The sequence below is a fragment of the Equus przewalskii genome, chromosome 6 (assembly GCF_037783145.1).
Source record: "Equus przewalskii isolate Varuska chromosome 6, EquPr2, whole genome shotgun sequence".
In the NCBI taxonomy this organism is placed as follows: domain Eukaryota; kingdom Metazoa; phylum Chordata; class Mammalia; order Perissodactyla; family Equidae; genus Equus; species Equus przewalskii.
The window spans coordinates 72,080,189-72,099,240 of NC_091836.1; the positions used below are offsets into that span (position 1 = coordinate 72,080,189).

At 39.4% G+C, this 19,052-nt stretch overlaps 1 protein-coding gene across 17 annotated transcripts in view; it reads left to right on the forward strand.

Moving 5' to 3' along the window:
* Positions 1-19,052, forward strand: part of STIM1 (stromal interaction molecule 1) — a 172,991-nt gene that overhangs the window by 109,612 nt on the left and 44,327 nt on the right. For all 17 annotated transcript variants that reach the window (XM_008531558.2, XM_008531557.2, XM_008531554.2 and 14 more), the window contains one exon: positions 4,769-4,883. In XM_008531558.2, coding sequence (XP_008529780.2) covers positions 4,769-4,883 — 115 coding nt within the window. The remainder of the gene's footprint in view (positions 1-4,768; positions 4,884-19,052) is intronic.

Below are 19,052 nucleotides of genomic sequence, written 5' to 3' on the forward strand. Positions count from 1 at the left end.
TGGGACAGTGTTTAGAGTAATATGGGGTGATGCCTACCTCAAGTATATTGGACATGAGGATTCTCGTTCAGTACAACATTCTTGTATGCTGTGTTTATAGCTGGGTAACTGGGACCTTCCATCAGAGGGTATATGGTTTGGTAGGGAGATAGGCAGATAACAAGACTGATAAAGGTTACACAGGGGCTGTGGGAGCACAGAAGAGTCTCCTTTGATCAAGTAGCTTTTTCTCTCATTTTCATATCCTTACCTCACGCTCATTCTAGTTACAATCTCAGCTAACATTCGACTTGTGCTTTAAAACTTAGAGTGCTTTTGCGTACCTCAAGAATCACAAGCTCTGTGCCTCTGAGGGGCTGGGGGCATCATAACTGAGAAACGTGGGCTGTAGAAATGCATATGTGTAAATTAGTGAGTGGTGGGAGCTGTGGCAAACTAGAGAGCACATGCCTCTTCAGAAGGAGGCAGCTGCTGCTCAGCTCTGGCAGATTGTTGCCAGGTAGACATGAACCCAGGAGTGGTGCCAGGAGGTGGGGGCTTGAGGCCCTCGTTATCTCCCCTAGCACCAGCTCCCCTACCTCCAAACTGCCCCAAATATATACACATAGATATATATTTATTATATATATAATATTCTTTGATGTGGACAATTTTTTTCTTAATTTTAAGTAAAATGTGAATAAACACATCTTTGTGAGTGTTGCATTTTAAAATTAATTTGTAATGTACAATCTACATAAAAATAATGTGCTTGCTATGCAAACACAACCTCGTGACAAGTCCCTTAGCCATCACCCTCGCTTCCAATGAAATTGCAACCCGTAAGCCTCTCCTAAATGAAATTCTAAAGTTGTCACTGGGGTTCAGTGTCCTAGATCTTTAGTTTTTTTTTTTTTTAAGGTAGCCTGAAAAGCTGGGGTTTTTTTGAGATTTGATTTTTAATTATAGGTTCAATTTATAAAATGCTCTGAGGACTGTTAAAAGACAGGGAAAGGCAGTTTATGACTTCTGCAAACATGTCTCTTTAAATCCTTATCACACTCAAATGGGAGGGATAATTAACCCTCATTTTGAGAGGAAAACAGGCTCAGAGAGGCTAAGTAGCTTGCCCAAAGGTCACACAGGAAGTAAGGGTCTGTTTCTGTGGGTTCTGAACTCTTTGTAGTACACCGCCTCTCCTACTCTTAAGGCCTGATTGTTGCAGTCCCACTGCTTTGTTCTCTAGAGAGGTTCCGCTCAGCATCAGGCCCTTCCTTCAGGTAGAGCTTCTGTCAGCCCACATTCTTCAGTTGGCACCATCTTCTTGCGGGCCTTACTTTCTGACCCCACTCCTTCTTTGCATGCTTTGTGGCACCAGCAGTGCCTGTATGCAAGCCCCTGTGCAGAGCCTCCTTGCACTTTCTTCCCATGAGCTTCTCTGCTCTCCATATACCTCAGTGATCAGATTTGGCTATAAAAAGCAGTCTGTGTCTGTTGGTTCCCTATAAGCAGCTGGTATGTCTCATCAGATGGTTTCCTGGAGATAGCTGGTAATGGCAGAAAATCACCTTCCTTGGAGATTTTGGCGTTTCTGCTCCTAAGGCTTGTGTATGATAACGTGTTTCTCTAGTCGTAGATTAAGAGGGCCTGGATTTTAGCCTAGGAAAGCCAAAGTAGGATATACCTTAAAGGACCTGATGAATCAAAACTAAAAAATTATGAGAGTTACTGATTTGATGTCTTTAAAGTATAGCCAAAACCTGACAACTTCTCGTTACCCCATACTCCTAGCTTGTTTCAAGCCACTGTTAGCTCATGTGTAGATTATTGCGATGGCCACCTGACTGGGTTCCCTGCATCTGCCCGTGCCCTCCTGTAGTCTGCTTCTCAACACAGCATGCAGAGAAATCCTTTAAAAGAGGTCAATGTGAGTGTGTCACATCTGTGTTCAAATTTCTCCAGTAGCTTCCATCTCAGAGTAAAAGTCAAAGTCCATATATGGCTTACCAGGGCCCTTATGATCTGAACCCCTGCTGCTTCCCTGAGTTTATCTCCTGCTCGTCACCACCTCACTCATTTCTCTTCAGCCACACTGTCCTCCTTGCTATTCCTTGAACATACCGAGTATGTTCTTGCCTCAGGGCCTTTGCATTTGCTATTCCCTATTCTTAGGATACTCTTCTTTCAGTTATTCTGCTTGCCTTTCTCCAGCATCTCCTTCAGACATTTGTTTAAAAGTCACCTTCTTAATGAGACCTCCCTTGACTCCTGTAATTAAACTGACAAACCACTGATACCACTACCCTTGGCATTCCCTATTCCTCTTCCCTGCTTTAAAGAAATTATTGTCTCTCTCACCCAAATAAGGTGTTAGCTCAATGAGGACAAAGATTAGTATCTGTTTTGTTTACTATTTACTGCATTTCTAATGCCTGGAACTATACCTGGTACATGGAAATCTTATATTTGTTGAATAAATGAAATGAATGAATTTCTGCCCCCAGAAGTTGTGGCCAGAGGGCACAAAGAACTGTCAAACCTATGCCCTTGGGCACTGCTCTCCACTCCTCATCTCGCCAGAGGTCTTCCATATACCATTCTAGCCTCCGTGGAAGTGTGGCTGGGCCATACCTATACTCCACGTAGTAGAATTATTAGAGCTGCACTCCAAATATGTTGCCATTAGCCACATGTGGCCATTTAAATGTAAATGTAAATTAATTTAAAAAGAGTTTTAGTCATACTAGTCACATTATGAGTGCTCAATAGCCACATGTGCCTAGTGGTGACTGCTTGGACCAGACAGATACTGAACATTTCCACCATTGCAGAAAGTTGTATTGGACAGCGCTGTGTTATATTTGTGGACATTGTCAAGTTCCTTGTGCTCAGCAGCCTATACTCTCTCTAGGGTGAGAGTCCTCCAGTGTGGACTCTCTTCAGACTTCTCTCCTGAGTCATACAGCCCAGTGTCTTAATGTCTGCAAAACCCTGGGGAAGAAATCACCCCTTGATAATGGGTGTAGGGAATTTGGGACCATTCTGTCAACTATCTGTTCATTTAGTCACAACATTTACCGACATTACTCTGGGTCAGACCCTTTCCTGGACCCTGGGGATAATGAAAGATGGATAAAAAGTATTTCCTGAAAATCCTACTAAAATGTGTTCTTGTGAGAGTAGTGATCAGAATTCCATACTACTTTGATGTTTGATCTGTGGAAACCAGTGATGTGTTCAGTCTTGTACATACTAATGAGGTTAAGGATCAGACTGAATGGGAGTATCTGTGAAGTTAATCACCAGTTAAATTTCTAAAAGCTTTGATATCTTTTGTTTTTCTTTTTTGTTGTTGTTTTTGGTTTTTTTTGAGGAAGACTAGCCCTGAGCTAACATCTGCCAATCCTCCTCTTTTTGCTGAGGAAGACTGGCCCTGAGCTAACATCCGTGCCCATCTTCCTCTACTTTCTATGTGGGACCCCTACCACAGCATGGCGTGCCAAGCAGTGCCTTGTCTGCACCCGGGATTCAAACTGGTAAACCCTGGGCCGCTGAAGCGGAACGTGCGCACTTAACTTCTGCGCCACCAGGCTGGCCCCATGTTTTTGTTTTTTCTTATAAAATTATAGTATGAAAAAAAATCCATATAACTAAAGGACAGCATATGCAGAGCAGGGGGAAACTTTGGACTATAAAGTCAGATATCTTGGGTTAGAATGCTAACTCCATCACTTATTAGCTGTACATTGAGCAGATGTTTTACCTATCTAATGCTGCATAACAAACTTCCCCAAAACTTGGTGGCTTAAAACAGCAATATTTATTTTGACATGTATCTACAATCTGGGCATGGCTCAGCAGGGACAGCTCATCTGTGTCCACTTGGCATCACATGAAGAACCAAAAGCTGGGGGCTGGAATCATCTGAAGTCTCAGTCACTCACATGTCTGACTTCCGGGCCGGAAGACTTAAACAGCTGGGGCTGCTCAGTCATCTCTCTCGGTCTCCAGATAGTCTTTCCATGTGATCTCTCTCGCATGGTAGCTTCAAGGTGGCCAGGCTTCTTGCGTGTTGGCTCAGGGCTCCCAAGGCATGTGTCCCAAAAGGGAGAGAGCCAGGTGGAATCTGTATCGCTTTTTCTAATCTAGCCTTGGGAGTCCTTTGACATCACTGCTGCCACATTGTTTGTTAGAAGATGAGTCACTAATGTCAGTCTATATTCAAAGGGAGGAGAATTCACCTTTTGTGGGAGGATTGTCAAAGAATTGTGGACATATTTTAAAATTATCACAGCAAGTAATTTAACTTCTCTAAACTTAATGTGATTTCGGGGAAATTGTATAATCTTTGTGAGTGTTACTGTTCTCATTTGTAAAATGGGTGTGATAATTCATTGGATTAGATGGGAAAATATTGTGGAAGTTCTTGGAATGTTGCTTACTGTATAGATAAGTGCTCAAAAGTTGTTAGTTCTTCCTCCCTTTCCTTCTTCCCTCTTCCAGCTTACTGAATTTCAGTTAACTGTCATATATTATCTTCCCATAATTAAAAAAAATATGAGGAAGGACTTTCTTATTCATGTTTATATTTTCAAGTGAAACATATAACAAGAAAAAGCAGTCTGCTTGGCAACTAGGATATATGCACATGGAAGGATACGTGAATGATGTGGTATACTCGTGCACTGGGTAGATAGGAAGTGCTGTGGATAGCTACGCGATCTGCGTGGAGATCTTGGTGGACTGGCTCCCAGGTATTTCTTGTGACTTGTGTACTTTTCCCTTGCAGTTCCTGAGGGAAGACCTCAATTACCATGACCCAACGGTGAAACACAGCACCTTCCATGGTGAGGATAAACTCATCAGCGTGGAGGACCTGTGGAAGGCATGGAAGTCTTCAGAAGGTAATAGGCAGCCTCGTTGTCAATCCTAGTTGCTGGAAGGTTTAGAGAAGAGAGAAGGGCCGGCCTGGGGGTGCAGTGGTTAAGTTTGCACATTCCACTTTGGCAGCCCGGGGTTTGTTGGTTTGCATCTGGGGTGTGGACATGGCACCGCTTGGCAAGCCATGCTGTGGCAGGCATCCCATCCCGTGTATAAAGTGGAGGAAGATGGGCATGGATGTTAGCTCAGGGCCAGTCTTCCTCAACAAAAAAAAAAAAAGGAGAGGGGGAAGAATTGGCAGCAGATGTTAGCTCAGGGTTAATCTTCCTCAAAAAAAAAAAAAAAAAAAAGAAGAGAGAAGATGGGCGGCAACTTGGCCTTAAAAGGTCATGAGTATAATAAAATGCTTAATGAAGAGCAAATTATTGAAATGGTTCTACATACAGTCACTGAATAAGACTGATAAAGTCACTGTGCTGGGGATGGGGGGAAGATGCTCTAGACAGAGTTGGAGTTGTTCTTCATTGGAAGTCTTATTGAATTCCATCCTATCCCTACCCCTCTCTTCACCAGCTCTCCCCACCTCCATCCCCATAGGAATCTCCCAGCTTTGGCTGCTTCATCTCCAGAGATAGGGAGCTTGCTGGCCTTTTAAGGCAGCCCCTTTCTTCTGTGGCTCCCCATTTGGTCCTCACTCCTCTGAGTCCTAGATGATTCAAAGATTAGGTAGAAGTACAGATGGACTCTCTTCTGAGTCTTCTCTTTTCCAGGTTCAATAGTGCTAGTTCTTTGAAGAAAACATTCTTTTTCAGCCTCCATCTCATCTTGGTTTCCTACCTGTGGACTCTTTTGTTAACGTCTTTCTTAGATCATGGCTCCTAGAGTTGGATGCAGACCCCCGGGGTGTGGTTTGATCAGCATAGAATTTAGCAGGACCATCAGCTTCTCAGTTCGGGACCTGTGCATCTTTTAATGCAACCTGATTAGATACTGGTGCCTCCAGCAGGCACATAACTCTGCTGACTCATGTTGAACTTATTAAATTAAAACTTTAGATCTTTTTCACTTGTAAAACTGCTAAACCATGACTACCGCTTTTTTCTGGAGCTTTCGCTTCAGAGTTCTGAGTGAAAGAGCATGTCTAATTGTGTGAGACTTGACAGAGAAGGGAAAAACAGTGCTTTAGTCCCCTCTCCTTTTGAATCTGTGGCTAAAACTTCCTTTGATACTAACATGATTGGAAGCAATCTCTTCCCAGGATCTCTTAGGGTAGGTCTTGATGCTAAGAAGGGTTAAACATAGGTGACCATCAGGGTCCCTGGTTTTGCAGATGAGGAATCTTAGGCCTAGATTTATAAAGATATTTGTTCATTGTCATGCTTTTAGGAAATAGCAGAGCCAGGACTTAGACCTGGGCCTTCTTCTTTCTTCTTTCTGCTTTTCTGTAACATCTTGGTTGAAAGCACTGGTCTGGTGATAGAGAAGACCAGTTTTTGTAGGAATGAGGCATTTTCTATTTTTGTTTAAATTACTACCTAGGATTATAGAATTTTAGATCTGGAAGGGATCACCTATAATGTAGATGGAGAACATTAGATTTGAAACAGAAAGACCTGGATTCTAATCCTGGTTCTAGGATGGACAGGCTGCTACTTCTTGTTAACTCTTATGTTTTATCAATTTAGAGGAAGCATAGGTTAGCTATATGATCAGCTTTCTGGAAATCTTTAGAAGCTGAGTTCCTTGTGGGTGCTTTTGTTTAGCAGCTCCTGAGCAACTCAGGCTGTCTCCTAATGAGAGATGAAGCACTGAAACGATCTTTGGAATTATACCAACACTGCCAGGAAAATTTTTTATCTGTACTGTTTAATTTTAGTTTTCTTCTTTTTGTGTAATAACATGAGGACATGGTGCCAGGGTTTTAAGAGTGTGTTTCATAAGTAGGAACTTAGAATGAAAGATGGCAGGGAGAGCATTCCTAGCCTTCTCTGAAAGCTCACATAGAAGTAGCTGGGAAGGGAAAGTGACCATGAGAGGGCAGAACAGAGGGTCTGAATCATAATACTAGAAAACAGCCCAAGACGATTTTCTGGTAAGAACTTTATTTCTGTACTCAGCAGCTATTTGGAACACTTCCAAGTGTGTTCTAAATGACAGGAAGATGGAAGACAAAGGAGTGAGTTTTGAGGAGTTGGTAGCCATTACTGATGAGCAGAGAAAAACATTTCAGTGCCCAGTGAGGTATCTTATAGCTAAGCTGAGAAGTGGTAAAATGTACCATGTTAGGATTTGTTCATTGTGTGCCAGGCCTGGTGGTTTGACAAACTGAAAGTAAGAATCATCTTGTACTATTTCTCCCAACCATTTGCTTCATTATTCAGAACAAGGACCCTAATCTCCCTGGAGTGATGATTTCCAGAGTTACAAAAAGCATGTAATATTCTGGCACTTGCTTAAACTGGCTGGTCTGAGTTTTGCTAGATGATGTAGATATCAGCAGTAGTCATTTGTGTTCAGAACATTAGCTGGCTAACGTCAGTACCATCTATGCGATTAATGTTGTTAACATTTTCTGACTAATGTTGGGAGCCAGTCTTTTCTCTGTGTTTTTTAGATTTTAGTAGAAAAGCCTGATAATTTATACATTAGCCAGCTCTGGACTTTAATAATAGAAACAACAACAACAACTCAGAAACTATTCTAATATTTATATAATGCTTAATATGGTCTAGGCACTGTTTTGAGTGCTTTACATATATCAACTCCTTTATTCTCATAAAACCTTATGAAGTATAAATGCTATGAGTGTCTGCATTTACAGATGAGGAAAATGAAGCATAGGGAGTGATTAAGTGAAATAATGCAATACAATTCTGTCACTAACTACCTAGAGTTAGTGCAGACTTTATAAGTAAAGGGCACAGTCCCCAACAAGACTACCTTCACTTTAGACACCAATCTAGCCATAAGCTCTGGATGTTCGCAGAACACTTGTGGTCTGACCAACTGAGCACAAAATCAGAGGCTCCCACTATCTGCTCAGGTTTGGTAATCTGCTAAATGACTCATGGAACTCAGGAAAGTGCTGTAATTATGATTACAATTTTATTTTAAAGGATAAAAATTAGGACCAGCCTAAAGAAAAGACCCATAGGGTGAGCTCTGGTAGGGTCCTGAATGTGGAGCTCCTGTGACCTGTCCCCATGAATCAGGACATAGCACCCTCCCAGCACATCAGTCATCAGTGTGTTTGCCAACCAGAAAGCTCAACATAGCTGTAGTGTCCAGAGTTTTTACTGGGGTCCAACTACACAGGCATGATTGATTGAATCATTGGGCACATGGTTGAACTTAATCACGAGTCCTCTTTTCCTCCCCAAAGGTTGGGCTGATATCACTTGGCTCAAAGCCCCAATCCTCTTGTCACATGGTTGGTTTTTCTGGTGAGCAGCCCCCATCCAGAGTCATCTCATTAGCATGAACTCAAGTGTAATCCAAGGAGCCCACCATGAATAACAAAGATACTTCTATTAACAGGGAAATTGACCTGAAGGCAAAGACCAGCCACTTTTTTTGTGTGTGTGTGAGGAAGATCAGCCCTGAGCTAACATCTGTGTCCATCTTCCTCTATTTTATGTACGATGCCGCCACAGTGTGGCTTGACTAGCAGTGCTAGGTCTGTGCCCGAGAGCTGAACCTGTGAACCCTGGGCTACCAAAGAGGAGCATGCAAACTTAACCACTACACCACCAGGCCAGCCCGCCTGAGCCAAATTCTTTATTACAGTAATTCCCCCTTATCCGCAAGAGATATGTTCCAAGACCCCTAGTGGATGCCTGAAATTGTAGATAGTAATGAACCCCATATATACTATGTTTTTTCCTATACATACATTCCTATGATAAAGTTTAATTTGTAAATTAGGCACTGGGGCTGGCCCCGTGGCCGAGTGGTTAAGTTCGCTTGCTCCGCTTGTGCAGCCCAGGGTCTCGCCGGTTCGGATCCTGGGCACGGACATGGCACCTCTCCTGAAGCCATGCTGAGACGGCATGCCACAACTGGAAGGACCCACAACTAAAAAAATATACAGCTATGTACTGGGGGGCTTTGGGGAGAAAAAGGAAAAAAAATTCTTTTTAAATTAGGCGCAGTAAGAGATTAACAGCAGTAACTAATAATAAAATGGAAAATGATAACAATATACTGTCATCATAGTGATGTGAATGTGGTCTCTCTGTTTCTCAGAATATCTTATTGTACTATACTTACCCTTCTTCTTGTGATAACATGCGATGATAGAATGCTTACATGGTGAGATGAAGTGAGGTGAATGACGTATGCTACTAATGGTAGTGTTTGGCTTCTATTGACCTTCGGACAGTATGTCAGAGGGAGGATCATCGAGCCATTATGTTGTTGATGGTTGGTTGTTAGGGGCAGATGATGTCTGCAATTGACCATGGGTAACTGAGACCACAGATAATGGGGGGCTACTGTATGCAGAATTAAATAAGTAAGGTAGAGCTGAACAAGTAGGGAGAGGAAGAATCAAGATCAAGGGCAACTCCAGAGATCCCAGTGGCAAGGACTAGGGGATTGGTCTTTTCTAATTGGCTAGTCTCAGATGTCTCAGCTTCATTCATTTTTCATCCCTAGGTGTCTTTGCTCAAGAATCAGAAACCGTGGAGGGAGAATTAGATTGGTATAGTTTGGATCACAGACTGCTGTAGGGTAGTGATAGTCAGAGGGTATGTGTGGGGGTTAGGGGTGCTGCAATTTCCCATCCCCCTAAGACCCTGTGAGGTAGGGGAGTGCCAGTTATTTAAAGGAAGAGATGCCAGGTGAACTTTGTAAAATTTTTGAGAAATAGAATTGTTGTTTGTCTATTTGATCCAGCAGTAACAGTAACAGTGCCCTTTGTAGTGAGAGGTGGTGGGAGGCACTGACCCAAGGGGATTCTCTTAAAGAGCACGGCTTCCATTCTTCTAAACAAAGTGCATCATTACTGTTTCCTCTCCCTTTTCCTGGACACAAGATTTTAAAAGATGCTCTTTGCCAAACAAAGCATATTTCTTAAGTAATAATTTCTTTCCCCATTTTTATGGATCAAAGAGATTCCAGCTAAAAGCAAAAGAACCTGGTATTCTAGTGTCGCTCTGAACTTTGTCTTGGGAAAATGTTTATTTTATACTGCGCTTTTGGAAATAATGAAGTAAGCTCACACATCTCCAATTCTGTCTCTATTCTTCGTACGACAGGATTTTTCATAGGAGCAGTGGAGCAGTACTGGAGAACCAGGAGGCTTTTAGAGAGAGAACCAGTGGGAACTGGCCTCTCTCTGTTGACATAACACTGGGTTGCGTTGGACTTCTGTCTAAACCATTTCAAAAGTCAGATCAATATAAAGGAGTTGGCGTTCCCTTTTTGCTTTTATATAAACCCAATGAGAGAAATGTTTATTCTGTTCTTTTAACTATTTACTTTGCCAAGTGAATCTTCAAGTCATTTAGTTAAATACCTCAGCCATTAGTTGTTGCTACGTTTTCTGGGAGAGAGATACAATTGGCTTTTTCTTTCTCTTACGTTCTTTCATATATAAATACAGAATGACTGTGCTAAGTGTTAAATCACTGCATCCATGTTAGTTTTTTATCGGAAGAAAATTAATGCTTATCACAGTCATTTTCTATTTGTATTAAATAGCTACTTGAGGGTAAAATGTCTTACTTATATCCCCATTTAATAAAGGAAATTGAGCATCTCTCACCTCTATCTGTTACCAAGTCCTGAGAATTCTACCTCTTAAATAGATTTTATGTGCATCTCCTATGATAACTGCCTTAGCTTAACTTCCTCCTTTGAAAGAAATTTATTGAATTGTAGTTGACAATACAGTAAGGTGTAAATATTTAAAGTGTACAAGTGTTGAAGTTTTTTTGTTTTTTAAAGATTGGCACCTGGGCTAACAACTGTTGCCAATCTTTTTTTTTTTTCCTGCTTTATCTCCCCCAACCCCCCCTGTACATAGTTGTATATCTTAGTTGCAGGTCCTTCTAGTTGTGGGATGTGGGATGCCACCTCAACGTGGCCTGACGAGCGGTGCCATGTCCGCGCCCAGGATCTGAACCCTGGGCCACTGCAGCGGAGCGCGCGAACTTAACCACTAGGCCACAGAGCCGGCCCCAAGTTTTGAAGTTTTGACACATGTGTACAACTGTGAAACTATCACTGCAATCAAGATAGTGAATATATTCATCACCCCTAAAAGTTTTGTCACAGCCCTTTGTGATTTCTTCCCCTCTCCCTCCAGACAACTTCTGATCTGCTTTTAGCCACTATAAGTTAGCTTGTATTTTATAGAGTTTTATATAAATAGAATCATATAATATGTACTTAAAAAAAGCTGGCTTTGGGGCCAGTGCGGTGGCGTAGTGGTTAAGTTTGCATGCTTCACTTTGGTGGCCCTGGGTTTGTGGGTTCAGATACTGGGCACAGACTTATGCAGTGCTCATCAAGCCATGCTGTGGTGGTGTCCCACATACAAAGTAGAAGAAGATTGACACAGATGTTAGCTCAGGGGCAATGTTCTTCAGGCATGCACACAAAATATCTGGCTTCTTTCACTCAGCATAATTATTTTGAGATTCATTCATGTTGTTGCATATATACAAATAGTTCATTTATTTTTATTGCTGAGTAATATTCCATTGTATAGATATACCACAATTTATTTATCCATTCATCTGCTTATAGACATTTGAGTTTCCAGGTTTTGGCTATTACAAATAAAGCTTCTATAAACATTCATGTACAAGTCTTTGTATGGACATATATTTTTTTTCTCTTAGGTAAATGCCTAGGAGTGGAAGGGCTAGATTGTATGGTAGGTGTATATTTTTAAGAAACTGTCAAACTGTTTTGCCAAGTAGTTGTATCATTTTACATTCCCACCAACTGTGTATGAGACTTTCAGTTGCTCCACATCCTCGTCAGCACTTGATGTGCTCAGTCTTTTTAATTTTAGCCATTCTAATAGTGTAGTGGTATCTCATAGTGGTTTTATTTTGCATTTACGTGATGACTAATGATGTTGGGCATTTTTTTATGTGTTTATGTTGCCATTCATATATCTGCTCTGGTAGATTATCTGTCCAAATCTTTTTAATTGGGTTTGTTTTCTTATTATTGAGTTTTGGGAGTTCTTTATATATTCTGGATATAAATCCTTTATGAGAGATGTGCTTTGCAAAGATTTTCTCCCAGTCTGTGGCTTGTCTTATTCTCTTAGCAGTGTCTTTTGTAGAACAGAAAGTTTTAAATTTTTCTGAAGTCTTTTATCAATTTGTTCTCTTACGGATCATGTTTTTGGTGTCATATGTAAGAAATCTTTGCCTGACCAAGGCTTACACAAACATTTTCTCCTATGTTTCCTTTTAGAAGTTTTACATTTTATACTTTTAGATTTTACGTTTAGGCCTATGATCTGTTTTATATTAATTTTTGTATATGGTGTTAAGTATGGATCCCCATTTTTTTGTGTGCTTACAGATATCCCAATTGTTCTAGAATGATTTGTTGAAAGTTTTGTTCTTTCTCCACTGTGTTGCCTTGGACCTTTTCTCAGAAATCAATTGTCTGTATAAATATGCATTTATTTCTGGACATTCTATTCTAATCCACTGATCTGTTTGTCTGCCTTTATGCCAATACCATGCTATTTTGATTACAATAGTCATATACAGTTCTTTCAGTTGGGTAGTGTTAGCCCTCCAACTTTATGGTTTTTTTTCAAAGTTGTTTTGGCTGTCTGTCCTTGAATTAGCTCTTGTGGAAGTCCTTAATTTCTACAAGACAGCCTACTGGGATTTGATTTGGATTGCATTAAATCTGTATATTAGTTTGAGAGAACTGACATGTTAACAACATCGAGTTTCTGACCCATGAATAAGGTACATCTCTCCATTTGTTTGGGAGATATGCTTTCTTTCAGTAATATTTTGTAGTCTTTGTGTAGAGGTCTTTCATATCTTTTGTCAGATTTATCTCTAAGTATTTCATAGGTTTTGATTTACTATTAACTATTTACTATGGTAAATAGTACTTTTTAAAATGGTGGTGAAATATGCATAACATAAAATTTACCATGTAAATGGTATTTAAAAAATGTAATTCCTGATTTTTGTGATATATGGAAATATGATTGATTTTTATATATTGATCTTGTATTCTGCAACCTTGCTAAACTTACTTATTAGTAGGATGCCATCAGATTTTCAACTTAGACAGTCATGTCTACTAGTAAATAAAGTTTAACTTTTTTCTTCTCCAATTTGAATGCCCTTTAAAAATCTTTTTCTTGTCAGATTGCCCTGGTTAGTTTCTCCAGGACAGTGTTGAAGGGAACTGGAAGAACAGACATCTTTGTCTTATTTCTGATCTTAGAGGGAAAGTGTTCAGTCTTTCACCATTAAATATAACATTAACTGTGGGTTTTTTGTAAAAGCCGTTTATCAGATCGAGGAAACTTCTTTATTTTCCTAGTTTGCTGAGAGCTTTGATGAGGAATGGATGTTGGGTTTTATCAAATGAGTTTTCTGTGTATATTGAGATGATTGCCTGTTTTTTCTAGTTTTCTTTGCTAATACAGTGAATTATATTGACTGATTTTTGAATGTTAAACCAACCCTTCATTCTTGGGGTAAACTTTACTTGGTCATGATGGATTCTCCTTTTATTATGTGGTTGAATTCTATTTGAAATTTGGTTTCAATTTTTGAATCTTTGTTAATGAGGGATATTGGTTTGTAGTTTTCTTGTCTTGTAGTATTTTTGTTTTTGTTATCAGGATAATGCTGGCCTCATTGAATGATTGGGAAGTATTCTTTAATTTTTCAGAAGAGTTTATGTAGAATTTTTATTATTTTTTCTTACATATTTGGTAGAATTTGCCAATAGAGCCATTTGAGCCTGAAGTTTTCTTTGTGGTAAGGTTTTAAACTAAAGTGTCAATTTCTTTAATTGGTATTGCACTATTTATGTTATTTACTTCTTCTTGAGTGAATTTTGTGGTTTGTTTCTTCAAGGAATTCGTTCATTTAATTAAGTTGTCAAATTTACTTGCATACATTTGTTCATAACCTTCCCTTATTATTCTTTTAATATATCTTAAATCCGTAATGATGTCTCATTCCTGGTATTGGTAATTTGTGTCTTCTCTTTCTTTTAACTGATCAGTCTTGTTAGATTTATTAATTTTATCGATCTTCTCAAAGAACCAGTGTTTGCTTTCAAGAATTTTCTTTATTTTTATCTATTTCATTGACTCTTACTTTGGTATTTATTTTTTTTCTTCTGCTTACTTTGAGTTTAATTTCCTCTTCCTTTCTAGTCTGTTAAAGTGGAAGCTAAGGATATTGATTTGAGACCTTTCTTTTTCTTCTAATATAGGCATTTAGTGCTATAAATTTACACTAAAGTACTGCTTTAGCAGGATTTCAGAAATTCTGGTATGCTGTGGTTTTTTGCTTTTTTCCATCTGACTTATTGGTGGCATAGACAGAGTAAAAATACCTAATATGAAAACACAACTGATGGTAAATGCTTATTCTCACTTTTTTTGTCTCCTATAGTCTTCACTAACTTAGTATCCTTTAATAATGTGTTCCAATTTAAGGGATTATTCTTGCACTGGAAATACATACCTCTGAAATCTGTCATATATTACATTCATCTAGTATTGGTTATTCACTATGACTTGTTTTGTTTTTACATTCATTCACCTCAGAATTCTTTCTTATTCTTTTCTGATATCTTCTTTGATTCATGAGCTATTGAGAAGCATATTATTTAGTTTCCAGATATTGGGGATTTTCCAGAGATTTTTGTGTTACTGATTTCCAGTTTAATTCCGTGTGGTCTGAGAACATTCTTTGTATGGCTTGAATCCTTTAAAATATTTTAAGATTTTTTTTTATCCTCAAACATGTTCTATCTTGGTAAATGTTCCATGTACACTTGGCTGTTGTTGGGTGGAATGTTATATAAAATGTCAGTCAGGCCATGGCAGTTGATGCTGTTGTTCAAGTCTACTATATCTTTGCTGATTTTCTGCCTACTTGTTCTATCAATTATTGAGAGAGGAGTATTTAAATTTCCAACTATAATTGTGGATTTGCCTATTTCTCTTTGCAATTAATTCTGTGAGTTTTTGCTTTGTGTATTTTAAAGGTTTGCTACTAGGTGCATATAGATTTAAGATTGTTATGTTTTCTTAACTGACGTCTTTATTATTATGAAATGACCTTCTTGATCCCTGTTAATATTCTTTGCTCTAAAATCTACTCTGATGTTAATATAGCTTTCTTTTGAGTATTGTTCATTTCTTTTTCCATTTATTTATTTTTAAACTATTTGTGTTATATTTAAAATGCATTTTTCCCCTGCTTTTTCTCCCCAAATCCCCCCAGTACATAGTTGTTTATTTTAGTTGTGGGTCCTTCCAGTTGTGGCATGTGGGACGCTGCCTCAACGTGGCCCAACAAGTGGTGCCATGTCTGCACCCAGGATCCAAACCGGCGAAACCCTGAGCTGCCAAAGTGGAGTGTGGGAACTTAACCACTTGGCCACAGGGCCGGCCCCTAAAATGCGTTTGTTATAGACAGCATATGGTTGAGTCTTATTTATTTACTTTTTTGCAATCTGACAGTCTCTGTCTTTTAATTGGGGGTGTTAAGACCATTTACATGTAATGTGTTTATTAATATGGTTAGATTTGACTCCATTATCTTACTGTTTCTGTTTTTCCCATCTGTTTTTTGTTCCCTTATCCTCTTTTTCTGCCTTCTTTTGGATTAAGAGTATTTTTTATGATTCCATTTTATCTTCTTTATTGGCTTAACTCTTTGTTTTGTTATTTTGGTAGTAGCTTTAGGAGATAAAATATGCATCTTTAACTTATCACAGTCTACTTTCAAGAGATTTTATTATACCTTGTCATATATGGTATAAGAACCCTATAATAGTGTATTTCCGTTTCTGCCATTTCAACCTTAATTCTACTCTCTGCACTGTGCCCTGGAAATTCTCTCAAGCCATAACTGGGATGGTTGTATGACTTGCCTCATTTGTTTACCATCTCTCAAAGATCACTGTCTGTTGTAGGGTGATGTACAGTATCTTGAAAACCATTGTTTCATATACTTCGTCTTTTTTTTTCTGTTGTTTCAGGAGGCAGGGTAAATTCTATCCCTGTACCTTCATCTTGGCCTGAAGTAGAAGTCTCAGCTTAATCATCTTTTGCTTGGACGCTTTCATACTGTTCTTCTTGGCCCAGTCTAGCTCTACTGCAGTCTGTCCTTCATTTGGTTCCAGGTAGATCTTTCTAAAATAAATCTCTGACCAGGTCTCTGCTTACATTTTTCAGTGTCTTCCCCACTTTAAAAAAAAAAAGATGAATCAGACATGCTAGGACATCAAATTTCTGGATGGAAGAAATATTCTTAAATGGAACCTGGACAAATAAAGATATTGCTAAAAATGTTACAAATAAGTTCCTGTGTAATCATATTTAGTAATCATGTGTTATTTTGAGAAGATAAATATTGACTTTTCTATTGGTCAGGTAACACTTGAGTTTGTGTAGAACTAGTAGTAAGCTTAAATCACAACTGCTATCTTATTTGGGACTCAACAAAATAAGGTACTGAGGGCTCAGTAGTTGCTGACACAAGAAATTATTATAGAAAATGGCACTGATTCTTTTTATCTTTATCTGTGAGGTGTTAGATGGATCAAAATTAAATGTCCATTTGTAATCTCAAATGAGTTACGTCAGTTAAGAAGGAAAGATCAATATGTACATGTAAATAAAAATCTGGTTATTTTCTTTTACATCCTGAGTTTCTTTATATTTTAATGCTGTGCTTCTCTGTCATTCCTTATTTACCTCTGTGGTATTGGCCCGAAAAGGTACTTTTTCTCTTCTACAATCTGTGCAAACATGGCTGCATTAAAAAAATAAATTAATTGAGTACCTTTTCTGTACCACCAGACATTGTGCTTGATTAGTTTAGTATACCAGGCACATGCTTATTTCTGGGATCCACCTATTTTTAAATTTTCTACTGCTCTTCATCACATCTCCTTGTCTGTAGCTCTACTGATTTACCTGAAGTTACTAGAATATGTCACTCTGTTTTATCGATGCTTTCATATATGCTGTTCTGTCTTTCCTTTTTCTTGATCTGGTTAAATCCTACTTGACAATCAAGACTCAACTTAACTATCCTCTGTTTTAGGAAATCTTCCCTGGAAACCACAGGCTAGGTTGGGTGCCTTCTGCTGAGTTCCCACAGCCTCTTAGGCTTATCTCATCACAGCACTTAGCACACTAATTGCAATGATCTGTTCCCCATCTGTTTTCCCACCAGACTGCTTGAGGGCATTATCTTATATGATTCTATATCTTAGCACTTAACACAGGACTTGGCCCAGAGAAGGCATGAGGAAGACAAAAGTGTGCCCTTGGATCTGCCAGTGTATGATCTTATGCAAGTTGTTTGGCTCATTCAACATTCCAATCTAGGTTCTCTTACTACTTTGCAGCCATGTTGCTGGTCTTTCTCTACCTGCCTCTCTGCTAGCCATGTAGTTGCTCTAGAGGTGATCTTCAATAGTAGGTCCTGTTGGGCCCTGGGACACCTGGCTTTTGCCAGGTAGCCTAGTGGGTTTGTCACATGAGGCCTAGGCAAATGGGTCAGATTCTTTTTGCAATGATGGTTTAGGGCTTGATATTAACATCATATTAGAAAACTAAGACCTCTGCCTGGCTCTAGGTGCAGATGAAAAACTGCTAGTGAGAGCAGAAGGAAACCACTCAGAGAGAGGCTACAGGTCTAGGCTACAGATTATCCTTAGAGAAGGCCTCTTTGGTAAGATTCTGTAGCTATATTGGAGTGCTCTCTATCCTGAGTAACTGGATAAGAGGCTAGGCTTTGTGATGCCTTTTCTGACTCACTGGCAATGAGTCACTCCTTTCTCTGTGTCCCCACATCACCCCAAATATTCCTCTGACCTAGCACTGTCACACTATATTTTACTCATTTATTTTCTTGTATGTCTCCCTCTCTAGAAGAGAGCCTTTATGGTGAATATCATGCAGATTGATCTCTGTATTTAGTAACTCACCCAGGACCTACTAGAGTAGAAGCCAATGAAGGCTTGGCAAATGAATGAATAAATGAATGGTGATAATAATAATAGCTAATATTTGTTTAGCACTTACTGTATACTAGGGGCTTCCCATATCTTCACTACACACTTATGATGTGAGAACTCTGATTCTCACCATTTTACAGGTGACAAAATGAGGCACAGAAAGGTTAAGTAATTTGCCCATGGTTTTATATCTAGTAAGAGGCACATCCTAGATTAAAACCAAGGCACTTGGTTCCAAAACCTAGATTCCTAACCACTGTGCTACATGTGACTGGCTGACCAAAAGGCTGACTGAAGGCTGACCGAGTGACCAATGAACTGACTAATAGCTGTGTAAAGGAGAGGCAAAGAAGGTACTGGCAACCTTCCTGCCAGACATTATTCTTTTGGGATGTGGGTGGGAAACCACAGAAGTAAGTGAGGGCTTCATCTGGAGGCACCACGGCTCCATTAGAAGAAAGAGATAACTGACTCAAAAGCTCATTTCTTACTATTTATTCTTTGTCTGGCAAGAGAAAAGATTGGCCAAGGCCAAGCATCTGTCTGGGTATATCCCTGGAGGTATTGCTATAGCTCAAGTGCTGGGGAATAATCCTTACTGTTCCATCTGCCTGGAATGACTTTCACCCAAATATTCACTTGGCTCACACCTTCATTTCATTTTCTGCTCAGATGTCACCTCATCACAGAAGCCTTCCCTGCTCTGATCTAACACTACTCTTTATCCTCTTACCCTGCTTTATTTTTCTTCATTGTAGTTATCAGTACCCAACATATCATTATGTGTTTGTAGTCTTTTTCTTTGTCTCTCTCCAGGAGAATGCAAGCATCAGGGATCTGTGACTCTATTTTGTGTACTCTTGTGTCCCTAGCTCCTAGAGCAGTGCCTGGCAAGTAGTAGGTGCTCAATAAATGTTTTTTTCCCTCTAGTGAATAAATGATTTTGGAGTTTGAGACCACCTTTCAAGGACTTTCAA